Below are 20994 nucleotides of genomic sequence, written 5' to 3'. Positions count from 1 at the left end.
GACCATACAGCCAGAACCAGAGGAGCCTGATGATTGTGACTCGGTATCAGGGGCGAATCTAACACTTCATTCATTCATTCACTCACTTCAGCTGCATCACCTGCTTTCTAGTCAGTGGACCAGACAATGAGGGGAAGCTGATCCATTCCTACCAAAGCCCATGGCCTTGTGCTGGCAAATTACAGATTTATCAGCACTGCCAACTGTGGGTAAAAACCAGCTGGTCGTCATGGATGTTAAATAGGACCTAAATATCCATTTTATATGTGGTCCCTGTACACCAGGATTTTTAATCCCCTTTGTGAGTGAATAGACACATAATTACCTATGGAACCTCCATCAGGCAATCCAACAGCCAGTATTTGTGCCACTATAGATTCTAAAGTAGACTCTAATCCAGTCTTGTCCATCTGTACTGTGACTTACTCTTCATGGGTCTCCCAGTGATCCATAATCCTCAATGCTTTGTCTTTCCTCTAACACCTTCTCTTACCTGTCATGTTTTATTGCTGTTCATAGTAAAGAAATTGCTGACTCTTAACCTGCATCCTTCAGGTTTCTCAGTGGACTCAGGGTGGGGGGTTACAGGGCTGAACAAGCTGAGCTTTGTAAGCGGGGCCCCCCGTGCAAACCATACAGGTGCTGTGGTTATTCTGCGTCGGGATATTGGAAGCCAACTTGTTCCGGAGCTCACACTTTGGGGAGAGACTCTAGCCTCATCTTTTGGCTACTCAGTAGCAATGGAGGATCTCAACAATGATGGGTAAGTCACAGGAATTGATGCAGTCAAAATGTCAACAACTAATATTGTGCTAATGTTATAAAAACAAATTAGTAACAATCCGCAGCTTTTTTGCTTTTCTATGGCTATTAGATTTTATTTTTGTTCCAGGTGATTACCAATTGCCCCTTGTTTTGCTTTTCAAAATTTTTTACATTGTTGTAGCTAAATATTATTATGAATTTATTTTCTCCTATTTATATTATTATTATCATCATCATCATCATCATCATCATCGATGTGTAAGGCACCACAGTGCTCTGTAGCACTGGACAGGGATGAGAACAAAGGTTATATAAACCACTCACATACAAAGGAGATTACATGAATGTATGCCTGAATCTATAGGTAAGAAGTGTGAGAGTTTAGGACAGTTGTGGCTAACCTTGACACTCCAGCTGTTGTTGAACTACACATCCCAGCATGCCCTGCATCAGTTTTACTATTTGGTCATGCTAAAACTGATGCAAGGCATGCTGGGATGTGTAATTCTACAATAGCTGGAGTGTCAAGGTCAGCCATCACTGGTTTAGGAGCTAGTGGGAAAAGAGCACTGCTGAGATAACATAAGTGAGGTTGGGTTGAGCTGGGAGTGTGGAGGAGCGAAGTCCCAATCGTCCGCGCACTTCCATACACTGCACAATGTATTCAGGTGATCTGTATTCACAACATGAAGTTGATAGAACATCAGTCAGGTGGATCTGACAGGGTTGATAGCCTAGGGCAGTGTACTGAAGTCTCCATGTACTGATAGAGAGAGGCTGGAATGAGTAATAAAGGTGGGATAAAAGAGTTGATCCAATAAAGAGGTGGGTTTCCAAAGAGAGTTTAAAGATTGATGGCTGGGTAAGAGGCTGGTAGGTAATTTAAAGAGTGGTAAGGGATATGTATGCTGGTGTAGGTTGGTGAATAATTGGGTGCAGGAAAGAGAAAAGTTTAAAAAGGAAGCAGGAGAAAAACTGTGGAGAGAGAAGATGCAGTAAGAGTGAGTAGGAAAAAAAAGGTATATTAGAATAATGGTAGTATAAATGAGAGGTGTATTGAGGGGATATGGAGGAATAGTTGATCAAGGCAGGGCATTGAGTGAGTTGAAGACTTTGCCATGCCTTTGGGTGGTACAATGGTGTAGGCCTCAGTACTAAAAGTGCATTAATAATTGTAGTTGATTTTACTGGATCCAACAGCTACATATTGGTAAGAATCCAGCAGATCCTTGAAAGAGCCTTGGACACCTGCTGCACCATTTACCTGCACACGTATTAAATGCTTTACATTTGTGAGAATAAGATCACATGAGAGTTAGGCAAGGACATGATCTAATGCACAGCTATTTATAATTGTTATTAACATGCCAAATTTATTTCGTTTGTATTCTGTATATTTAACAATAAACTCATAGATTTATGTGCTATTTATCATATAACTGTAATAAGTATATTCTATCGTATAGATATTAACAATTTAACATTTGTTTCTTTATCTTATTTCTGATTCTATATTTATATTATATATTTATTTTCTCTTCTCTGCTTTATGTAGTTGGACAGATCTGTTGGTGGGTGCGCCTAATTTCTTCTCGCGCAAGGAAGAGATTGGCGGTGCTGTCTATGTGTACATAAATAAAGCTGGCAAACTGGATGCTTCTCCCCCCATCCGCTTGAATGGAACAGATGGATCCATGTTTGGATTAACTATCGGTATCTTAGGAGATATCAACCAGGATGGATTCAAAGGTCAGGAGCGATACAATACACTGAGCCTACACCTTATAATACTTATGTATTTACTGGAGTGATATGTACATAGCAGGAACGTTCGTAACCAAACAGATCCTCAGATGCTTTATGGCAGAGTTAGACAACCTGTGACTGCATCAAATAGCTGCTTACATGTTATGTTACAAGCAAAACAGAGGGGGGATGCAGGTGCACTATGCAATCATTACTGCTAACGTGTTCCTTTTATAATTAATTTCTGAGGATGTTAGCATACATTTGGCCAAATATATCTACCTGCTCACCACGTTAAGGTCTCCTCATTAGAGCAGGTCCCTAGCACTATGGGGTTCATGCCTGGGGCACAGGGCACCCCCAAGCCAGTCCAGCAAAACCACCCCAGGGCATCACATAAATAAAATATAGCTGTGAAGTGTAATAGAGTGTATAGTGTCATAGAATGTAGGTTATGTGTAAGCAACTAATAGTGATAAAGGGTGTGTCAAAAAGAAAAAAATTGTGAAAAAATACATATAAATAAGACATACATAGAAAAATGATATGTTTATGTGAGTCTATGTGCAAAGTAGCGATGCCCTGGAGTGGTCCAGCCAGACAAACCCAGGGGGGCCCAGCACCCAGACAATTAACCCAAGAAAACTGACATTTGTAAATTATTAGGACTTACTTGGAATTATGCCTTCATCACAGTTGTGCAGTCATTGCTAGTCCCTGCTTAAAAACATTTGAGGGTGGTGGGGGAGGGGTGCTAATCTAGGCAGAAGCAATCTCAGGCTTCAGGTGTGTACGGATACACAATATAGACTATGGACAAAGGGGAGGCCCTAGACTGCACACCCTGTAATGAGAGGTGCTACCTTGCTGAGATTTTTAGCTATATGCAAAACAGAGGGGGGATGCAGGTGCACTATGCAATCATTACTGCTAACGTGTTCCTTTTATAATTAATTTCTGAGGATGTTAGCATACATTTGGCCAAATATATCTACCTGCTCACCACGTTAAGGTCTCCTCATTAGAGCAGGTCCCTAGCACTATGGGGTTCATGCCTGGGGCACAGGGCACCCCCAAGCCAGTCCAGCAAAACCACCCCAGGGCATCACATAAATAAAATATAGCTGTGAAGTGTAATAGAGTGTATAGTGTCATAGAATGTAGGTTATGTGTAAGCAACTAATAGTGATAAAGGGTGTGTCAAAAAGAAAAAAATTGTGAAAAAATACATATTAATAAGACATACATAGAAAAATGATATGTTTATGTGAGTCTATGTGCAAAGTAGCGATGCCCTGGAGTGGTCCAGCCAGACAAGCCCAGGGGGGCCCAGCACCCAGACAATTAACCCAAGAAAACTGACATTTGTAAATTATTAGGACTTACTTGGAATTATGCCTTCATCACAGTTGTGCAGTCATTGCTAGTCCCTGCTTAAAAACATTTGAGGGTGGTGGGGGAGGGGTGCTAATCTAGGCAGAAGCAATCTCAGGCTTCAGGTGTGTACGGATACACAATATAGACTATGGACAAAGGGGAGGCCCTAGACTGCACACCCTGTAATGAGAGGTGCTACCTTGCTGAGATTTTTAGCTATATGCAAAACAGAGGGGGGATGCAGGTGCACTATGCAATCATTACTGCTAACGTGTTCCTTTTATAATTAATTTCTGAGGATGTTAGCATACATTTGGCCAAATATATCTACCTGCTCACCACGTTAAGGTCTCCTCATTAGAGCAGGTCCCTAGCACTATGGGGTTCATGCCTGGGGCACAGGGCACCCCCAAGCCAGTCCAGCAAAACCACCCCAGGGCATCACATAAATAAAATATAGCTGTGAAGTGTAATAGAGTGTATAGTGTCATAGAATGTAGGTTATGTGTAAGCAACTAATAGTGATAAAGGGTGTGTCAAAAAGAAAAAAATTGTGAAAAAATACATATAAATAAGACATACATAGAAAAATGATATGTTTATGTGAGTCTATGTGCAAAGTAGCGATGCCCTGGAGTGGTCCAGCCAGACAAGCCCAGGGGGGCCCAGCACCCAGACAATTAACCCAAGAAAAGGGCCTCCCCTTTGTCCATATGTTATGTTACAAACAACAGCTCTCCCTCTACATACAACAGCCGTAAAGTTATAATATATAGGGGTCAAGTCAAATACCCACGTGTCCTCTCATGTAAGTAATCGCAGCTATTTGCTGCAATGAGGGGGTTATTCTGGTTGATTCACAAGGCTTCAAATTTGCAGCCTTGTGAGTCCCCCAGATGCTGCCCTGATAAAGCAGGTACGCCCTCCCCATCCCATCCCCTCACACACCGGCTTCGTTCACACGGCATGCAAATGGATTTTTAACATAAACATCCTTGGCAGGCCAGAGGGAAACTTCCACATCTTTCGATGGTTGTCGACCATTGAATGATGTGGTTTATGCACACATATCTAAAGTGACTTTCAGTTCACTTAGATATGCGCGCACATTTAAGAGGAAGTGGGTGGTCAGTTGACACCCTGGCACCCACGTCACGGGCTGATTTCCATGGGAATGCCCAGCGTTTGCATGGGGACGCCCATGAAACCTTGGGCATTCCCATGGGCGCAACTATATGTCGCCACCCCTCACCCGCAGTCTTGGGTGCGTGCTACCGGCGAACAGTCTGCCGGAGTATGCATATGTGCACAAATGTGGCTGTGCATGCGCATACGTACACCATCGGCCCCCGTGCGAACGAGAGGCCAGGTATGAACATACCTGAATAAGGGCCTTAAGGTACATTCTATTTTGCAGATTTTTGTTTAAAGCATGTTGGGTTAAATACAAAAATTCTTGAGTCTGAGGCTAGAACGGGCTGCAAGCAGGGCAATGGCAGCTTGTCAACCTTGTGGCTAATTGATTCAACCCCGTACTGTGTATAGATATAGGTAACATACACAAGTCTACTTCAACCCTTTGAGTGCCAAGTGAATTTGTCAAAATAAGGGTGAAATTTACCAAGCAATCATTTTTAGTCATTATAATGACTAGTAATGTTACCTTATATAGGAAATATAATATTTTTTACACACATTTTTTTATTAGAATTTATATAACAAATGTGAGCGACGCTTGTATGTTTAGTGGATATTTTGAATATCTCTCACAGAGTTGTTGACACTCAAAGGGTTAAAATGCGCTCCAGCCTGTACCCACAGCCCCTAGGACTGCTCTGTTTTTCATGTGCGAGGATCAGCTCTCCTGCTTTCACCATTGCCTAATTTTTGGCTGGGTGTCATAGAAATGGCTGCATGGTGCATACCCCATGACTTCACATAACAGGAGAAGTAAATTTGTATAACTGTTTAAGTGATAGTACAGGTTTCAGACTAACCTACCTTTCATGTTAAGTTAATTTCTGAGACATAGTACTCACTATGTTTGTGGGAGTGAAATGCTAATTGTGGTGATATAAATATTATTATTTTTTTCATAGACTTTGCAGTTGGAGCGCCATTTGATGGAAGCGGAAAAGTGTTTATATATCACGGTAGCCAAACAGGATTAGTGACCAAACCTGCACAGGTAACCTATTCATGTTTACTCTCTATTGCCAAATAAAGGGGAGAATTCAATTCAGCTGCGATGCCCGGTTGTGCACATATTCTTGAATGGCATGTAGGTGAATTGAATTCCACAATGAGTGTGATACTCTTAGCGAGTAGAATATGTGCAGGATTAATTTGCGTAAAGGCTGCTGTGGTGGCACGGTGGGGTAAATTTACTAAGATAAGAGTTCTATTGAAAATGGGAAGATAAAAGTCAGTCTGAACTGAACACGGGGTGGTGGTGACATCCTGTGACATCAGGCGTCTGCCCTGTTCAGGCTTTGACACTTTTTTCTGGGCGAACCCACTGTTAATGTGGGCATGCCCAGGAAACGATGGGTGTTCCCATGTGCCAGCCCCCTGTCCACCCCGTCTCGGCGACAGTGATAGCCGCTGACGGTGTTCATACAGCGGCCCTGCACATGCGCATATTCGCCTATAGGCATGCGCAGAGCAGCACCATCGGACCACGGTGCGAATACGGTGTGGACCGGACCAACCTGAATCAGGCCCCAAATCGTTAATAATATTGTGTAAAATGCCCATGTGCATAAGGTACCGTATTTTTCGGACCATAAGACGCACTTTTTCTCCCACAAAATGTGGGAGAAAAACTATGTGCGTCTTATGGACCGAATGTGGACAGCTGGAGCAAATAAGACCTACGTAGTCCGAGTGCCTGGCCAGATATATGCAGCCGGCAGGAAGCTGGCAGAGAGCTGGGAGGAGAGGCAGTACTGGAGTCCGTTTACCTGATATGTGGCTGCCGTGAGCGTCTCTAACAGTAGACGTTGTAAGTGCCAGGAAGTGGGGCCAGGGCCATTTCCAGAAGCAGACAAGCCGTGTAGCCACACCTGCCACCACAGGACGGCACGGCTTGTCCACCTCTGCTAGAGCCGCCCGGGCGCTGCGCCAGCATCCCCCGTCCTGCCGTATAAGCTGGAAGCGAGTGCCGGGTCAGCACGGGGACGGAGGAGCAGTGGAAGTAGCGGGGCTCCATGATCACCCTCCCTCTGCCCCCCGCCCCCCAATCTGCGGTGATGAGCTCCTGGCTGCGCGCTACCCGGACAGCCACCGGTGCTGTATATAGAAGCATAATAGGTAGGACAGCTGAGCGACAGCTCAGCAGTCCAATAGAGCCTCGTGCACCAGCCTGCAGCACAGTGATTGGCTGGGCATGCAGGCTGCTGAGAAAAGGAGGATTGAATCGCTGAGCCAGTGTATGGTGCTGCTTGGGGAGAGAGAGGAGAAGAATGTGCAGGCTCTCTCTCCTGTATTCTGTAAGTACAGCCTGTCTCCCAGCAACAATACAAAAAAGTAAGTCAGGCTGTACTAACGTCTTTATTTTCTGATGTTATTAAATATTAGTCTCTCAAGCTCTGGGCTTATAACACATCTATGTACATGGATGTGCGTGTTGTGTACATGTCGCCAGTCAGGCGTACACTAAAGGACCGGGCACCGGTGTCCCTGCTTTTAGTTCATTGAGCAGCCTGTTGGCATATGAGCTGGCTGGGGAAGGGCCTCCGGGCCTCCGCAGACACTGTGTGTATAGGAGGAGCTGCAGCAGAAGCCACACAGTTGCTGCATGTGGTTATTGTAGGGGCTTCTCATCTCATGAATCTATGTATAATACCACACTTGCTGTAAAACCACTGTCCACTATTATTTTATAGTGCTATGTCAGGGCATTGGGTGGCAGTGACTGTACCTGGGCACTGTGGTTCAGAATATTTTTTCACCCTGTTTTCCTCCCCAAAAACTAGGTGCGTCTTATGGTCAGGTGCGTCTTATGGTCCGAAAAATACGGTATATAGAAACCATAAATGTATTCTGTGTTTAGACTCGTGTCCCATCCCAAGGATTTCTCATTATGGTATGCAAATATTGCAAAATATGAACAAAAATCCAAATGTTTCTGATTGAAAGCATTTTGTACAGGTATATGGCAGACTCAACCTGTATATAAAGATTACAGTACCTTATAAGTGCATCGGTAAGGCACATACAGTATAAGTGTTTTCCATAGTGTAGATAATTATTTTGTGAGGCCCCCTTCCTGCTAGGAACATAGGAGGGCTCTTGCTTAGGGGCCAAGGCAGAGTTGAACGTATGTTGGGTTAGTGGACAGATCGTTCGTGTTTTTGCACTGTGCATGCTTGGTAGAGGAGTGTCAAACAATAGAAACAGAGAAGTTGGTGGCAGATAAGAACTATTTGGCCCATCTAGTCTGCCTATGTACACACTCACACTAGGGTTAATTTTTTGTTGGGAGCCAATTAACCTACCAGTGTATTTTTGGATTGTGGGAGGAAACCGAAGTACCCGGAGGAAACCCACGCAAGTACGGGGAGAATATACAAACTCTGCAAAGTTAGGGCCATAGTGGGAATTAAACTCATGACCTCAGTGCTGTGAGGGAGTAATGATAATCATTACAGCATCCCTACTGCCCACTATATACCCACTTGTGACAGGAGGACATAACTGGGAGGGGTTATTTGCATATAATGTTTTCAAGAGTGTGTCAATGGACTTCTGCCTATGCAGATTTGTGTGTCTGTATGCCTGTTCACTGTCTGCAAGTGTGTACTGACAGCAATGATAGCTATATAACCATGCGTATGGATACAGGTAGTTTCTTTACATACATCTGTAAAACACTGCACTCTGGTGAATATCCTAATTTAGTTCTGGGAAATGAATAAGGTTGTAATAATGTCTGACTTATGCTCATCTCCACATCATCCACCCCAGCGAGGTAAGAGCAATGAATGCATTGTTGATATCCTGGTTGTTTGCTTATCTGTTTCTACATGACACATTACACGGTAACACCTATCTTCCTGACATCTGTCTCCAAGGTCCTGGATGGAGTAAGCGTTGGTATAAGTACCTTTGGCTATTCGCTGTCTGGGGGTCTTGATATTGATGACAACTCGTACCCAGACCTTGTGGTGGGATCGTTAGCTGACACCGTGGTCCTTTACAGGTGAGTTTTAATAAAACTTTCAGGGGATTTCAGCATTAAGAAATTTAATGAACAGTATACTCTTGAATGATTGGTTCTGATTGCTTCATTATTGAGATATTCTAATGGCTGGTGAGAATATAGGAACATTAGTGTTTGTATGTGTATATATATATATATATATATCTATATATCTAAATATATATATATATATATATATATATATATATATAAATAAGTTGTGCTGATATGACCAATTATTTAGTCATGTGTGTGTTCTTGTGACTTAAGTTGGTAACTTAATAGGGAACACTCATTTTTGTTGCTGTTTTGAATTTGCTTTGTTCTTATGATTGATACAACATTTTATTTGATGATCCAGTATTCAATTGAAATCTGGCTACCTGCTGAAGTCATGCAATTATTTGTATTCACCTCAGATCCCGCACTGTTATCCGTGTCCATAAGCAGGTTACTGTAACTCCACAAAACATAGACCTGGAGCAGCAAAGCTGTAAGCCTGGACCTGGGATATGGTGAGTAAATATATGTTACAGTCATAGCTAGAATCAGTCAGATACAGTCTTAGGCTGTGCAAAATAGCTACAGATATGGCACTATTTACTAGAGGTCCAGTAGTACAAATCAAAAGGTGCTCTACATGGCGTCCTGACACTTTAACCTTACAGGAAGCATTTTCCCTACCATCTCTCATCCTATGTGAGTGTGATTGGAATAATGGGCCTTATTTTGGTTCATTCTTTCTGACAAAATCCTTCTTAGATGGACAAAACCATGTGCACTGCAGGGGGGGCAGATGTAACATGTGCAGAGAGAATTAGATTTGGGTGAGTAATTTTGTTTCTGTGCAGGGAAAATACTGACTGCTTTATTTTTACACTGCAATATGATCTCACTTTGAAGTAAAACCCCACCCAAATCTAATTCTCTCTGCACAAGTAACACCTGCCCCACCTGCAGTGCACATGGCTTTGCCCATCTAAGAAGGATTTTGTCAGAAAGAATGAACCTAAATAAGGCCCAATGTGAATTGACTCTGACTAGTTCAATACAAGTTGCAAATTGTATTGCAAAGTGATTTCACAATGCAAATTTGCAGATATAACAGCAACTCGCACCTCTTATCTCGTAAATCGTATCTAGTTGGATTGACCCCAAATTGTACAAGTAGAATAGTAATGTAGGGTACACCCCAGAACGACCATGATCGTGCGATAATTTCCTTGAAATCATACGATCTGTTGGAGCACACGATCTGGGAATGATCTGCTCACAATCTGTACCCAATCCAATGTAGATGACGACTCTTACGTGCAGCAGGTAAAATCTCCAAAGCAACCATCGACCAGCGGGGATGCGCATTGGATCGGAATCGCATTGAAAACATGCCCAACTTTGCTCTTTTTACATTCAATCAGTCGAAATTGCATAAAAATTGGAGGAATTGAGCCCAAATCGTTCTGGGGTGTACCCAGCAGGGAGGTCCGAATGTCAACCTAACCCACTAAAACCTGGCCTGACATTAGCATTTATTGTATAGGATAGTGCTAGGAGAATTATGGTGCTATCTAAGGGTATTCAGAGCCTCCGTATAAATAAAATCACATATAAGGAACACATCAAAGTAAACAAATGACATGTAGTTATGTTCCAGTTTATAAAACATCCACTGAAGCTATATGGAAAGTGGACGGGTGTGATAATTTCAACAGGCGCCAGAGAATAGGTTAAAAGGTAAATTCCAATTTATTTATACAAAACAATCATATGTTGATAAATAAATACTTCTAAAAAACATTGTTTTATAAAAGAACGAGATGAATCCTTACCCCTAAGGGTATTTGGAGCCAGCAAGGGATGGTATATGGCAGGGATGCAGTCAGGAAGTGCACCCTGCAATGGCCCCAAATACCTTAGCACTTGGTAGGCTTACCCATGGTCAAGTCCAGTCAGTCCATTTTGCCGAAATGTTTCGAGGACACATTGCCCTAGAAGAAGAGCACCTGAGGCTCGAAACGCGCCGGAAACAGTGACTAACTGGACTTGACCTTGGGTGAACCTACCAAGTACTAAGGTATTTGGGGCCATTGCAGGGTCCACTTCCGGACTGCATCCTTGCCATACACCATCCCTTGCTGGCTCCAAATACCCTTAGGGGTAAGAATTCATCTCGTTCTTTTATAAAATATTGTTTTTTTGAAGTATCTTTTATCAACATATGATAGTTTTGTATAAATAAATTGGAATTTACTTTTTAACCTATTCTCTGGCGCCTGTTGAAATGATCACACCTATCTACTTTCCGTATACATCCGAGGTCTGAGGGAGACCTTACAGTTAGAACGAAAAGGCAGCCTAAGAAAGAGCGCAGGACATTTGATACTCAAATCCATCTTTCTTATCCACTGAAGCTATGTCCAGAGTAAATACTTCCTTAATGAGATGGCGGAGGGCTAGTATTTTCTTGTATGCAGTTAATGGTGGATTGGTGACCAAACTGTAAGAATAGTGGAGAGAAGCCAAGCGCTTTACCCCTTTCAGACATACGACTCGGGAATTTCCCTGCTCAGACCCAGAATTTTCTCTTCTGCAAAATCCTGGGGTTTTGTTTGAGACCCCCCCTTTCACACTACTCCACATACCTGGGAAAGATCATTTTTAAAAGTTTTTAATAATATTATATACCAATAAAAATACCAAACCTGTTTTCCTTTTCAAACACTTTTTATTCAAAGAATACATTTTTTGTTTAAATAGCAAACATGTGTGAAAGACTTTACTTTTTAACATACTGCATATCAGGCAAACAAGTTGAACACCCATGATGTATGTGTTCCTCACACTTATAAGAGCATACATAGAATATTACAAAACTATTTCAGGAATAATAGACGCATTACATGCACTTTAGCCATAACAGAAAAGTGCTGCGTTATTGCCATGGTGTATGACCTCAGGAGTCTTCAGCTGTTATGGCTGTATCAGATAACCCTTCCTGGCCAATTAAAACTGTTTTCATGTGGCCAGACAGCAAATTTCTGGGTTACGTCATTAAGACTTAACCTGGACCATTAACCCGGAAGGAAAGACCCAATTGAAAAAAAAAAAAAAAAAAGGTAAATTGCAGAGTTGGGTACCCAGGAACACTTTCCTGGGTTGGTGCCTTTCAGACATAACAAAATCCTGGGTTGATGTGTGTTCATGTGCAAAAACTCTGGATTTTGAAGTATGTCTGAAAGGGGTTTTAGTGTACTAGGTTCAGTGCAGCTATATAAGGGAATTTGGTCTCTAATGAATTAAAGGTAAGCACCACTATGCGTCTTTATGGCACACAACAAATGGGGGTTATTCTGGTTGACTCGCACGGATGCAAATTCATATTGAGTGCTATTTTTAGCTTAGAGAATGCAATGCGCATGTGCCACCCTGTTAGGACGCTGAAGCTTGCATTGCTGCAAGCATAAATCCATTTGCAGGTCCCATACAAAATCAAGGCGTGTTGTGGGTGTCACAATGGTTGCGGCCTCAAGGTACTGCAAAAATGGGGGTAAACCTGGGCATATGCAAAGGGAGTGGTCCAAAAATGGTGGGTGTTGTTTTTGCAAACCTACGCATACAATAGCAGTATTTGCAAGAAAATTAATTCGCAAATCTAAGTGACTCTTTGGTGTCTCCTGGCTGCAACCAAATAGCCCAGCTCCCGCAAGACTAATCAGCCCAGACATTTGCTAAAACACAAACACCTGCACACAGTACTGAGCCAACCAACATACACGTTTCTGTCATTAATCTGGCTAAATCTATTATCAAGGCCATTCCTGATTTTGGTCATTTGCATTATTTTAGCAACATTTCTAAATACAGTACATATACATTCAAACGTGGGAATACACAATAACAATACAACTCATTTTTATTACATAAAACACATTTAATATAATAAATATAATAAATGCACTCCCTCAAATTCATATCCTGCACATTTGTAGGATAGATGTATTGACTTGCAATAAACACAATGAAGTGAGGCCATTCATGTAATTAAGTATAGTGTTGAGGATGGCGTGGCTGCGTGTGTATGGTTGGAGTTGAGAATGAACAAAACCACAGAGGCAGTTCACACGCACAGCGCATGATCCTGCGCTCACGTGAATGTGGCTAGGAGCACGCAAGTGTGCGCTCAGCTGGAGTACACGCCCCTTTGTGTACTGTTGCGAACAGTCACATTCGCATGTGGTAAGGGCGTTCCCTATCATGAATGCTTGCGGCCGGCTTCCTATTGTATGGGTGCGTGCGCACATGTACGTGTCAACCAGAATAAGGCCCAATGTCTGTGTATTTCCAGCTATGTGATTCATGTATTCCTATTTAAACATAACCTGCTATGCTGTCAGGAACTTGTCTACTCCATGCCATTATACAAATTACCATTCGCTCTCATTTCAGTGTGGAATTTAGAGTGTGCTTCAGCTACAGCGCCTTCCCGACAACCTACAATCCAAAAATCGGTAGGTAGCCAAGATGCTGTTCTCATTATTAGCGTGAAGGAGTTCTATTGTAATCATTCGCTTTTATACAGTACATGTTTTTCAGTATAAATTGCTCTCGTTATTTAAATCAACACAGTTTATATAGTCTTCAATAGAATATAGGGTTATATTCAGATGTCTTAGCAAGGCTGCAGTTTTTGCAGATAAAAAAACCATGCTGCACTGCATCTAACTCTCTCTGCACATGTTACATCTGCCCCACCTGCAGCACAGCATGGTTCTGTCCATCTGCAAAATTTGCAGCCTTGCTAACAGGCCTGAATCAGGCCCATAGCATCATTTTGAGGCCCTCATTTATATCAACTCAAAATATTCTGTTCCCAATTATAGTTCTCAAATGTGTATTTGAGGCCGAAGCTGATAAGAGACAACAAGGAAAGTCCAGCCGGATATCTTTTCTGCACCGCCAACCATCCGATTGGGATCACCAGTTCAGTAGCACAGTGGAGCTTCACAAACAGTCCGACAGCCGCTGCATTACTGCTACATTCCAACTACAGGTGACCACAAGCATGCCGTCACACTTTCTTCTCTCCACTTTTTGGCCTGATTGAGAGTTAATAAAAAAATGCAAACGCTTTCTAAAATGGGCAAAACCATGTGCACTGCCGGTGGACCAAATGTAACATGTTCAGAGACAGCAGAAAGCCAGCGATTGTGGCTGGTAGCCGGCCCTTTTCTGGGAGTGTCAGCGAAAATGCTGGTATGCTCAGGCACTATAGGGGAGGGCGAGCGATGTCAGCTTCAGTCTCGAACGGCCTGTTTTTATGGCGCGGGCTGAGTAAGTCCTGGGCTACGCACAGACTGTGCACGCACTGGAAAAATAATTTGACGGTGAGGCCATGCTAAGCAAATCGCAGACTAGCACAGGGCGGGATTTCACTCCGGCTGGCTGGCATATACCTGATCGCAGGACTCTGCAATTAAGCTGCTGGGAGAACAGGTTTGAATAACCTCCTATGCTGTAGGAGGTGTGTCTTGTACCTCTACAGTTTCGGAACCTGTGTCTGCTTAAGCTTCATATAATGCCGCAGTAATTGCTTCCACTTGTTACCAATAGAGACTACACATTTTCACATGGGTTGTGATGGCTCTTGTTGCTTGTGGCAAACAATTTAATAGACCCTGCACAGAAAATATTGCTTGTCAGGTGTGATAGCGGGTGGGAGGAGAGATGAGGTCTCTGTATGGGAAACATGCAGAACTCAGATAGACAGCAACTTGTAGTTATAATTTTGTGGATAGAAAGATAATTGCAACATTTGGTAAAGCTGACATGTCCTTTAACCCCTTCACGACATTTGACGTATATATACGTCATGGCCGGGAAGTACTTCCCGACACATGACGTATATATACGTCATGACTTCAAACTGTCACTGCGTCTAGAGACGCAGTGACAGAGGGACGATGTCTGCTGTCCCTGACAGCAGACATGTCCCTGCATGCCCAGGGGGGGCTGCGATGCCGCCCCCCCGTCGGCGATCACTGTGATTGGCTGTTCAGTGTGAACAGCCATTCACAGCGTTTTCTGTGTCACCGGCGAATAACGTTCGCCGGTGACACGGGATCGGAGGTGATTGGTGCTGTAAAGTACAGCACCAATCACCGCGGGGTGTAAGGGTGACACTGGTGTCACCCCACCTCACCCCGCCCGCCCCCAAAGGCCGTGATTGGTTCGTCGGACCGACGGACCAATCACAGCCATGGAGGGGGGTTTAAACTAACGGTGACTGCACTGCAGACGCCATTCCGGTCTGGAATAGCGTGCAGTGCGGTCACCGTGCCCAGCTGCCGCCATATACTGACCAGAACCTTGCTCAATACTTACCTGATCACTGCTTGGGATCTTGCTTCATCTTGTGACATCCTGTGCTGTGTTGTGCTGTGTTGTGCTGCTGCAGTGTCATCGAGTTAGAGAGAGAGAGATAGAGAGAGAGAGATAGAGAGGCCTAGTGACAGAGAGTGCTATATTTTGTGCTGCTGCAGTGTAATAGAGTTATAGATAGAGAGATAGAGAGAGATAGAGAGAGAGAGAGAGAGAGAGATAGTGACAGATTGTGCTATATATTTTTTATATAACTGACTGCTGCCCCCCCTTTTGTGCTGATCAGTATAAATTAACTGATCAGCAACTTTTTGGGGGCGCAGGTTTTTTTTTATATATATATATATACCTGTCAGTGCTGCTGCTGCAGTGTCATAGAGTGATAGATAGTGAGAGATAGAGAGATAGAGAGATAGAGAGAGATAGTGACAGAGAGTGATAGAGACTGCTATATTTTGTGTCTGCTGCCCCCCTTTTGTGCACCCCCAGCAACTTTTTGGGGGTGCAGGGGTTATTTTTCATATATATAACTGTCAGTGCTGCTGCTGCAGTGTCATAGAGTGATAGATAGTGAGAGATAGAGAGATAGAGAGAGATAGTGACAGAGAGTGATAGAGAGTGCTACATTTTGTGTCTGCTGCCCCCGCCTTTTGTGCTGATCACTATATCTGAGGTGATCAGCAACTTTTTGGGGGTGCAGAGGTTTTTTTTTTTTATATATACCTGTCAGTTGCTGCCAGTTGCACTGTCAGTTTCACCAAAGGTTGTGCACCTGCTGCCCCTCACTGGTAATCAGTGTCGCATCACTGATCACCTTTTTTTTTTTTTGTGGGTGCTGTGGGGTCTTTTTTTAATTTTTTTTTTACACACACTGTGATTTTGTGGGTGTCCTGTGGCCACTGTGCGCTGATCAGTGACGTACATCACTGATCAGCTTTTTCGGCACAGGGTTGATCTATTTTTTTTTTTTTTTGATCAAATTCCTGTTGCCTTTGAGCGCTGTTCAGTGACGGACGTTACTGACCAACATCTGTGCTCAATTTTTGTTTTTTTAACCCCTTCAATTTTTTTTTTTTTTAACCCCTTCAATTTTTTTTTTTTAACCCTTCAATTATTTTTTTTTTTTATTTTTTTGTATTTTTTTTTTCTGCACTACATACACACTACACACTACATACCCCCCGGGTTGAAATAAAGTTTGTACCCCCCCCTACACTATACACGTGTTGAAACATTTCACTACCAGTAACACAAAAATAAAAATGGCATCCCAAATGTCATCCCAAATGTCATCCAAGTCATCCAGAAGAATGTATTCAGTGGAGGAGGCATATGCCATGCTTGCCTCTGACTCTGACACAGCCAGTGAGGCAAGCGGGGAATTTGAAGGATTCGTCTTAAGCTCCTCTTCCTCCTCTGGTGATGAGGGACCCCCTCAAAGACGCCCCCGTAGAGCAGCTGAGACCCCCCCCCCCAATAATTGATCTCGTATGGACCCCACCACCAGACAATTTTGAGCCCCAGGTTCCTGAGTTTTTGGCCATGCCAGGAATCCAATTTGATTCCACAGGTCTCAGAGAAATTGACTTTTTCAAATTATTTTTCTCTGATGATTTTATAAATTTAATGGTGGACCAAACTAATTTATATGCCCAGCAGTTTATTGCTCAAAACCCCACGTCATCATTTGCTAGGTGGACCCCTGTAGATGCAGTAGAGATGATGACGTTTTGGGGTCTGGTGTTTCATATGGGCATAGTAAAAAAGCCACAAATTAGGCAATATTGGAGTACAGATGTTCTGTACAGCACCCCATTTTACCGTATGGCCATGACTCGGGCTCGTTTTGAGGCAATCCATAAATTTATACATTACACCGATAATGCACAGTGCCCACCCAGAGATGATCCCACCTTTGACAGGCTATTCAAAGTCAGGCCGGTCATTGATCATTTCAGTGCCAAATTTGCAGAGCCTGATAAATGTATTAGTATCGACGAGTCCCTTATACATTTTAAAGGAAGGGTTAAATTCCGCCAGTACCTTCCCAGTAAGAGGGCAAGGTATGGCATAAAAATGTATAAGCTGTGTAAAAGCACCACAGGGTACACCCACAAGTTTAGGGTATATGAAGGGAAGGATTCAAGAATTGAACCGCCAGAATGCCCCCCCCTCCCTCGTAGGTGTTAGTGGAAAAATTGTCTGGGATTTAATGCACCCCTTCCTGGATAAGGGTTATCACCTCTATGTGGATAACTTTTACACCAGCATCCCCCTGTTTAAGGCCCTTGGTTCAAGAGGTACAGCAGCTTGCGGTACTGTGCGCAAGAACCAAAGAGGCCTCCCCAAAACGCACATTGCCCAAGTACTAAGAAGGGGTGAAAGCAGGGGAATATGCACCGGAAATATGTTGTTGGTCAAATATAAGGACAAGAGGGATGTCCTTATACTGACAACAATTCATGGAGACAGTACCACCTCCATCCCTGTACGAGGTACCAGTACCCACACCTCAAAACCAAATTGTATCCTAGATTACAATAAGTACATGGGCGGAGTGGATCTTTCAGATCAGGTACTGAAGCCGTACAGTGCCCTGCGGAAAACAAATATCTGGTACAAGAAGCTGGCCGTGTATATCATCCAGATGGCACTGTATAACGCTTACGTGCTATTCCGTTCTACCGGCCAGAGGGGGACATTTATGCACTTTCAAGAGGAAGTCATAAAGGGCCTAATATTTGGGAACCAGCAGGCAGAGGGCCCCAGTACTTCTAGTACTGGCCCCCGTATTGTACCAGGGCAGCATTTTCCCAACGAAATCCCCTCCACTGCAAGAAAGGGCAGGACACAAAAAAGGTGCAAAGTTTGCTATAAAAAGGGAATAAGAAAGGAAACTATTTTCCACTGTGAAACTTGCCCCGACAAACCCGGCCTATGTATAAAGGAGTGTTTCAAAATATACCACACATCTATGAATTATTAGGTTCATCATTTCACCGTGCTTCGGGGGTCTTGCTAATGCCACATAGCACCCACCATTCATTCCACCAGAATCTGAGCTGCAAAATCCAAAAATCACTCCTTCCCTTCTGAGTCCTGCCATGCACCCAACTGGTATTTTTTGGTCACATGTGAGGCATTGCCGTACTCTGGAGAAATGGGGGCACAGATTTTGGGGTGCTTTGTCTCCTTCATTCCTTGTGAAAATGAAAAATTTTGAGCCAGAAGTACATTTTTGTGTAAAAAAAATTAATTTTTCATTTTCACAGCCCAGTTGTACCAAAATTGGTGAAACCCCTGGGGGTTTGAAATGTACACTATACCCCTAGATGAATTCCCTGAGGGGTGTAGTTTGCAAAATGGGGTCACTTGTGGGGGGGTTCCACTGTATTGGTAATGCAACATAGCACCCACCATTCATTCCACCAAAATCTGTGCTCCAAAATCCAAAAATCACTCCTTCCCTTCTAAGTCCTGCCATGCACCCAACTGGTATTTTTTGGTCACATGTGAGGCATTGCCGTACTCTGGAGAAATGGGGGCACAGATTTTGGGGTGCTTTGTCTCCTTCATTCCTTGTGAAAATGAAAAATTTTGAGCCAGAAGTACATTTTTGTGTAAAAAAATGTAATTTTTCATTTTCACAGCCCAGTTGTACCAAAATTGGTGAAACCCCTGGGGGTTTGAAATGTACACTATACCCCTAGATAAATTCCCTGAGGGGTGTACTTTGCAAAATGGGGTGACTTGTGGGGGGGTTCCACTGTATTGGTGCTTTGAGAGTCTTGCTAATGCAACATAGCACCCACCATTCATTCCACCAAAATCTGTGCTGCAAAATCCAAAAATCACTCCTTCCCTTCTGAGTCCTGCCATGCGCCCAACTGGTATTTTTTGGTCACATGTGAGGCATTGCCGTACTCGGGAGAAATTGGGGCACAGACTTTGGGGTGCTTTGTCTCCTTCATTCCTTGTGAAAATGAAAAATCTTGAGCCAGAAGTGCATGTTTGTGTAAAAAAATGAAATTTTTCATTTTCACAGCCCAGTTGTACCAAAATTGGTGAAACCCCTGGGGGTTTGAAATGTACACTATACCCCTAGATGAATTCCCTGAGGGGTGTACTTTGCAAAATGGGGTGACTTGTGGGGGGGTTCCACTGTATTGGTGCTTTGGGAGTCTTGCTAATGCAACATAGCACCCACCATTCATTCCACCAGAATCTGAGCTGCAAAATCCAAAAATCACTCCTTCCCTTCTGAGTCCTGCCATGCACCCAACTGGTATTTTTTGGTCACATGTGAGGCATTGCCGTACTCGGAAGAAATTGGGGCACAGACTTTGGGGTGCTTTGTCTCCTTCATTCCTTGTGAAAATGAAAAATCTTGAGCCAGAACTGCATGTTTGTGTAAAAAAATGTAATTTTTCATTTTCACAGCCCAGTTGTACCAAAATTGGTGAAACCCCTGGGGGTTTGAAATGTACACTATACCCCTAGATAAATTCCCTGAGGGGTGTACTTTGCAAAATGGGGTGACTTGTGGGGGGGTTCCACTGTATTGGTGCTTTGGGAGTCTTGCTAATGCAACATAGCACCCACCATTCATTCCACCAGAATCTGAGCTGCAAAATCCAAAAATCACTCCTTCCCTTCTGAGTCCTGCCATGCACCCAACTGGTATTTTTTGGTCACATGTGAGGCATTGCCGTACTCGGGAGAAATTGGGGCACAGACTTTGGGGTGCTTTGTCTCCTTCATTCCTTGTGAAAATGAAAAATCTTGAGCCAGAAGTGCATGTTTGTGTAAAAAAATGTAATTTTTCATTTTCACAGCCCAGTTGTACCAAAATTGGTGAAACCCCTGGGGGTTTGAAATGTACACTATACCCCTAGATGAATTCCCTGAGGGGTGTACTTTGCAAAATGGGGTGACTTGTGGGGGGGTTCCACTGTATTGGTGCTTTGGGAGTCTTGCTAATGCAACATAGCACCCACCATTCATTCCACCAGAATCTGAGCTGCAAAATCCAAAAATCACTCCTTCCCTTCTGAGTCCTGCCATGCACCCAACTGGTATTTTTTGGTCACATGTGAGGCATTGCCGTACTCGGGAGAAATTGGGGCACAGACTTTGGGGTGCTTTGTCTCCTTCATTCCTTGTGAAAATGAAAAATCTTGAGCCAGAAGTGCATGTTTGTGTAAAAAAATGTAATTTTTCATTTTCACAGCCCAGTTGTACCAAAATTGGTGAAACCCCTGGGTGTTTGAAATGTACACTATACCCCTAGATGAATTCCCTGAGGGGTGTACTTTGCAAAATGGGGTGACTTGTGGGGGGGTTCCACTGTATTGGTGCTTTGGGAGTCTTGCTAATGCAACATAGCACCCACCATTCATTCCACCAGAATCTGAGCTGCAAAATCCAAAAATCACTCCTTCCCTTCTGAGTCCTGCCATGCACCCAACTGGTATTTTTTGGTCACATGTGAGGCATTGCCGTACTCGGGAGAAATTGGGGCACAG

General features: G+C 43.4%; 1 protein-coding gene across 3 annotated transcripts in view; it reads left to right on the top strand.

Moving 5' to 3' along the window:
• The window catches only part of ITGA7 (integrin subunit alpha 7), a 157736-nt gene that overhangs the window by 97501 nt on the left and 39241 nt on the right, over nt 1-20994 (top strand). For all 3 annotated transcript variants that reach the window (XM_083169119.1, XM_083169118.1, XM_083169116.1), the window contains 7 exons: nt 556-763; nt 2321-2514; nt 5988-6076; nt 8964-9091; nt 9511-9606; nt 13538-13599; nt 13972-14141. In XM_083169119.1, coding sequence (XP_083025245.1) covers nt 556-763; nt 2321-2514; nt 5988-6076; nt 8964-9091; nt 9511-9606; nt 13538-13599; nt 13972-14141 — 947 coding nt within the window. The remainder of the gene's footprint in view (nt 1-555; nt 764-2320; nt 2515-5987; nt 6077-8963; nt 9092-9510; nt 9607-13537; nt 13600-13971; nt 14142-20994) is intronic.

The sequence above is a fragment of the Crinia signifera genome, chromosome 2, assembly GCF_055691185.1.
Source record: "Crinia signifera chromosome 2, ASM5569118v1, whole genome shotgun sequence".
Taxonomy (NCBI): Eukaryota; Metazoa; Chordata; class Amphibia; order Anura; family Myobatrachidae; genus Crinia; species Crinia signifera.
The sequence above is the reverse complement of the archived record's forward strand: the minus strand, read 5'-3'. Positions and strand labels throughout refer to the sequence as shown.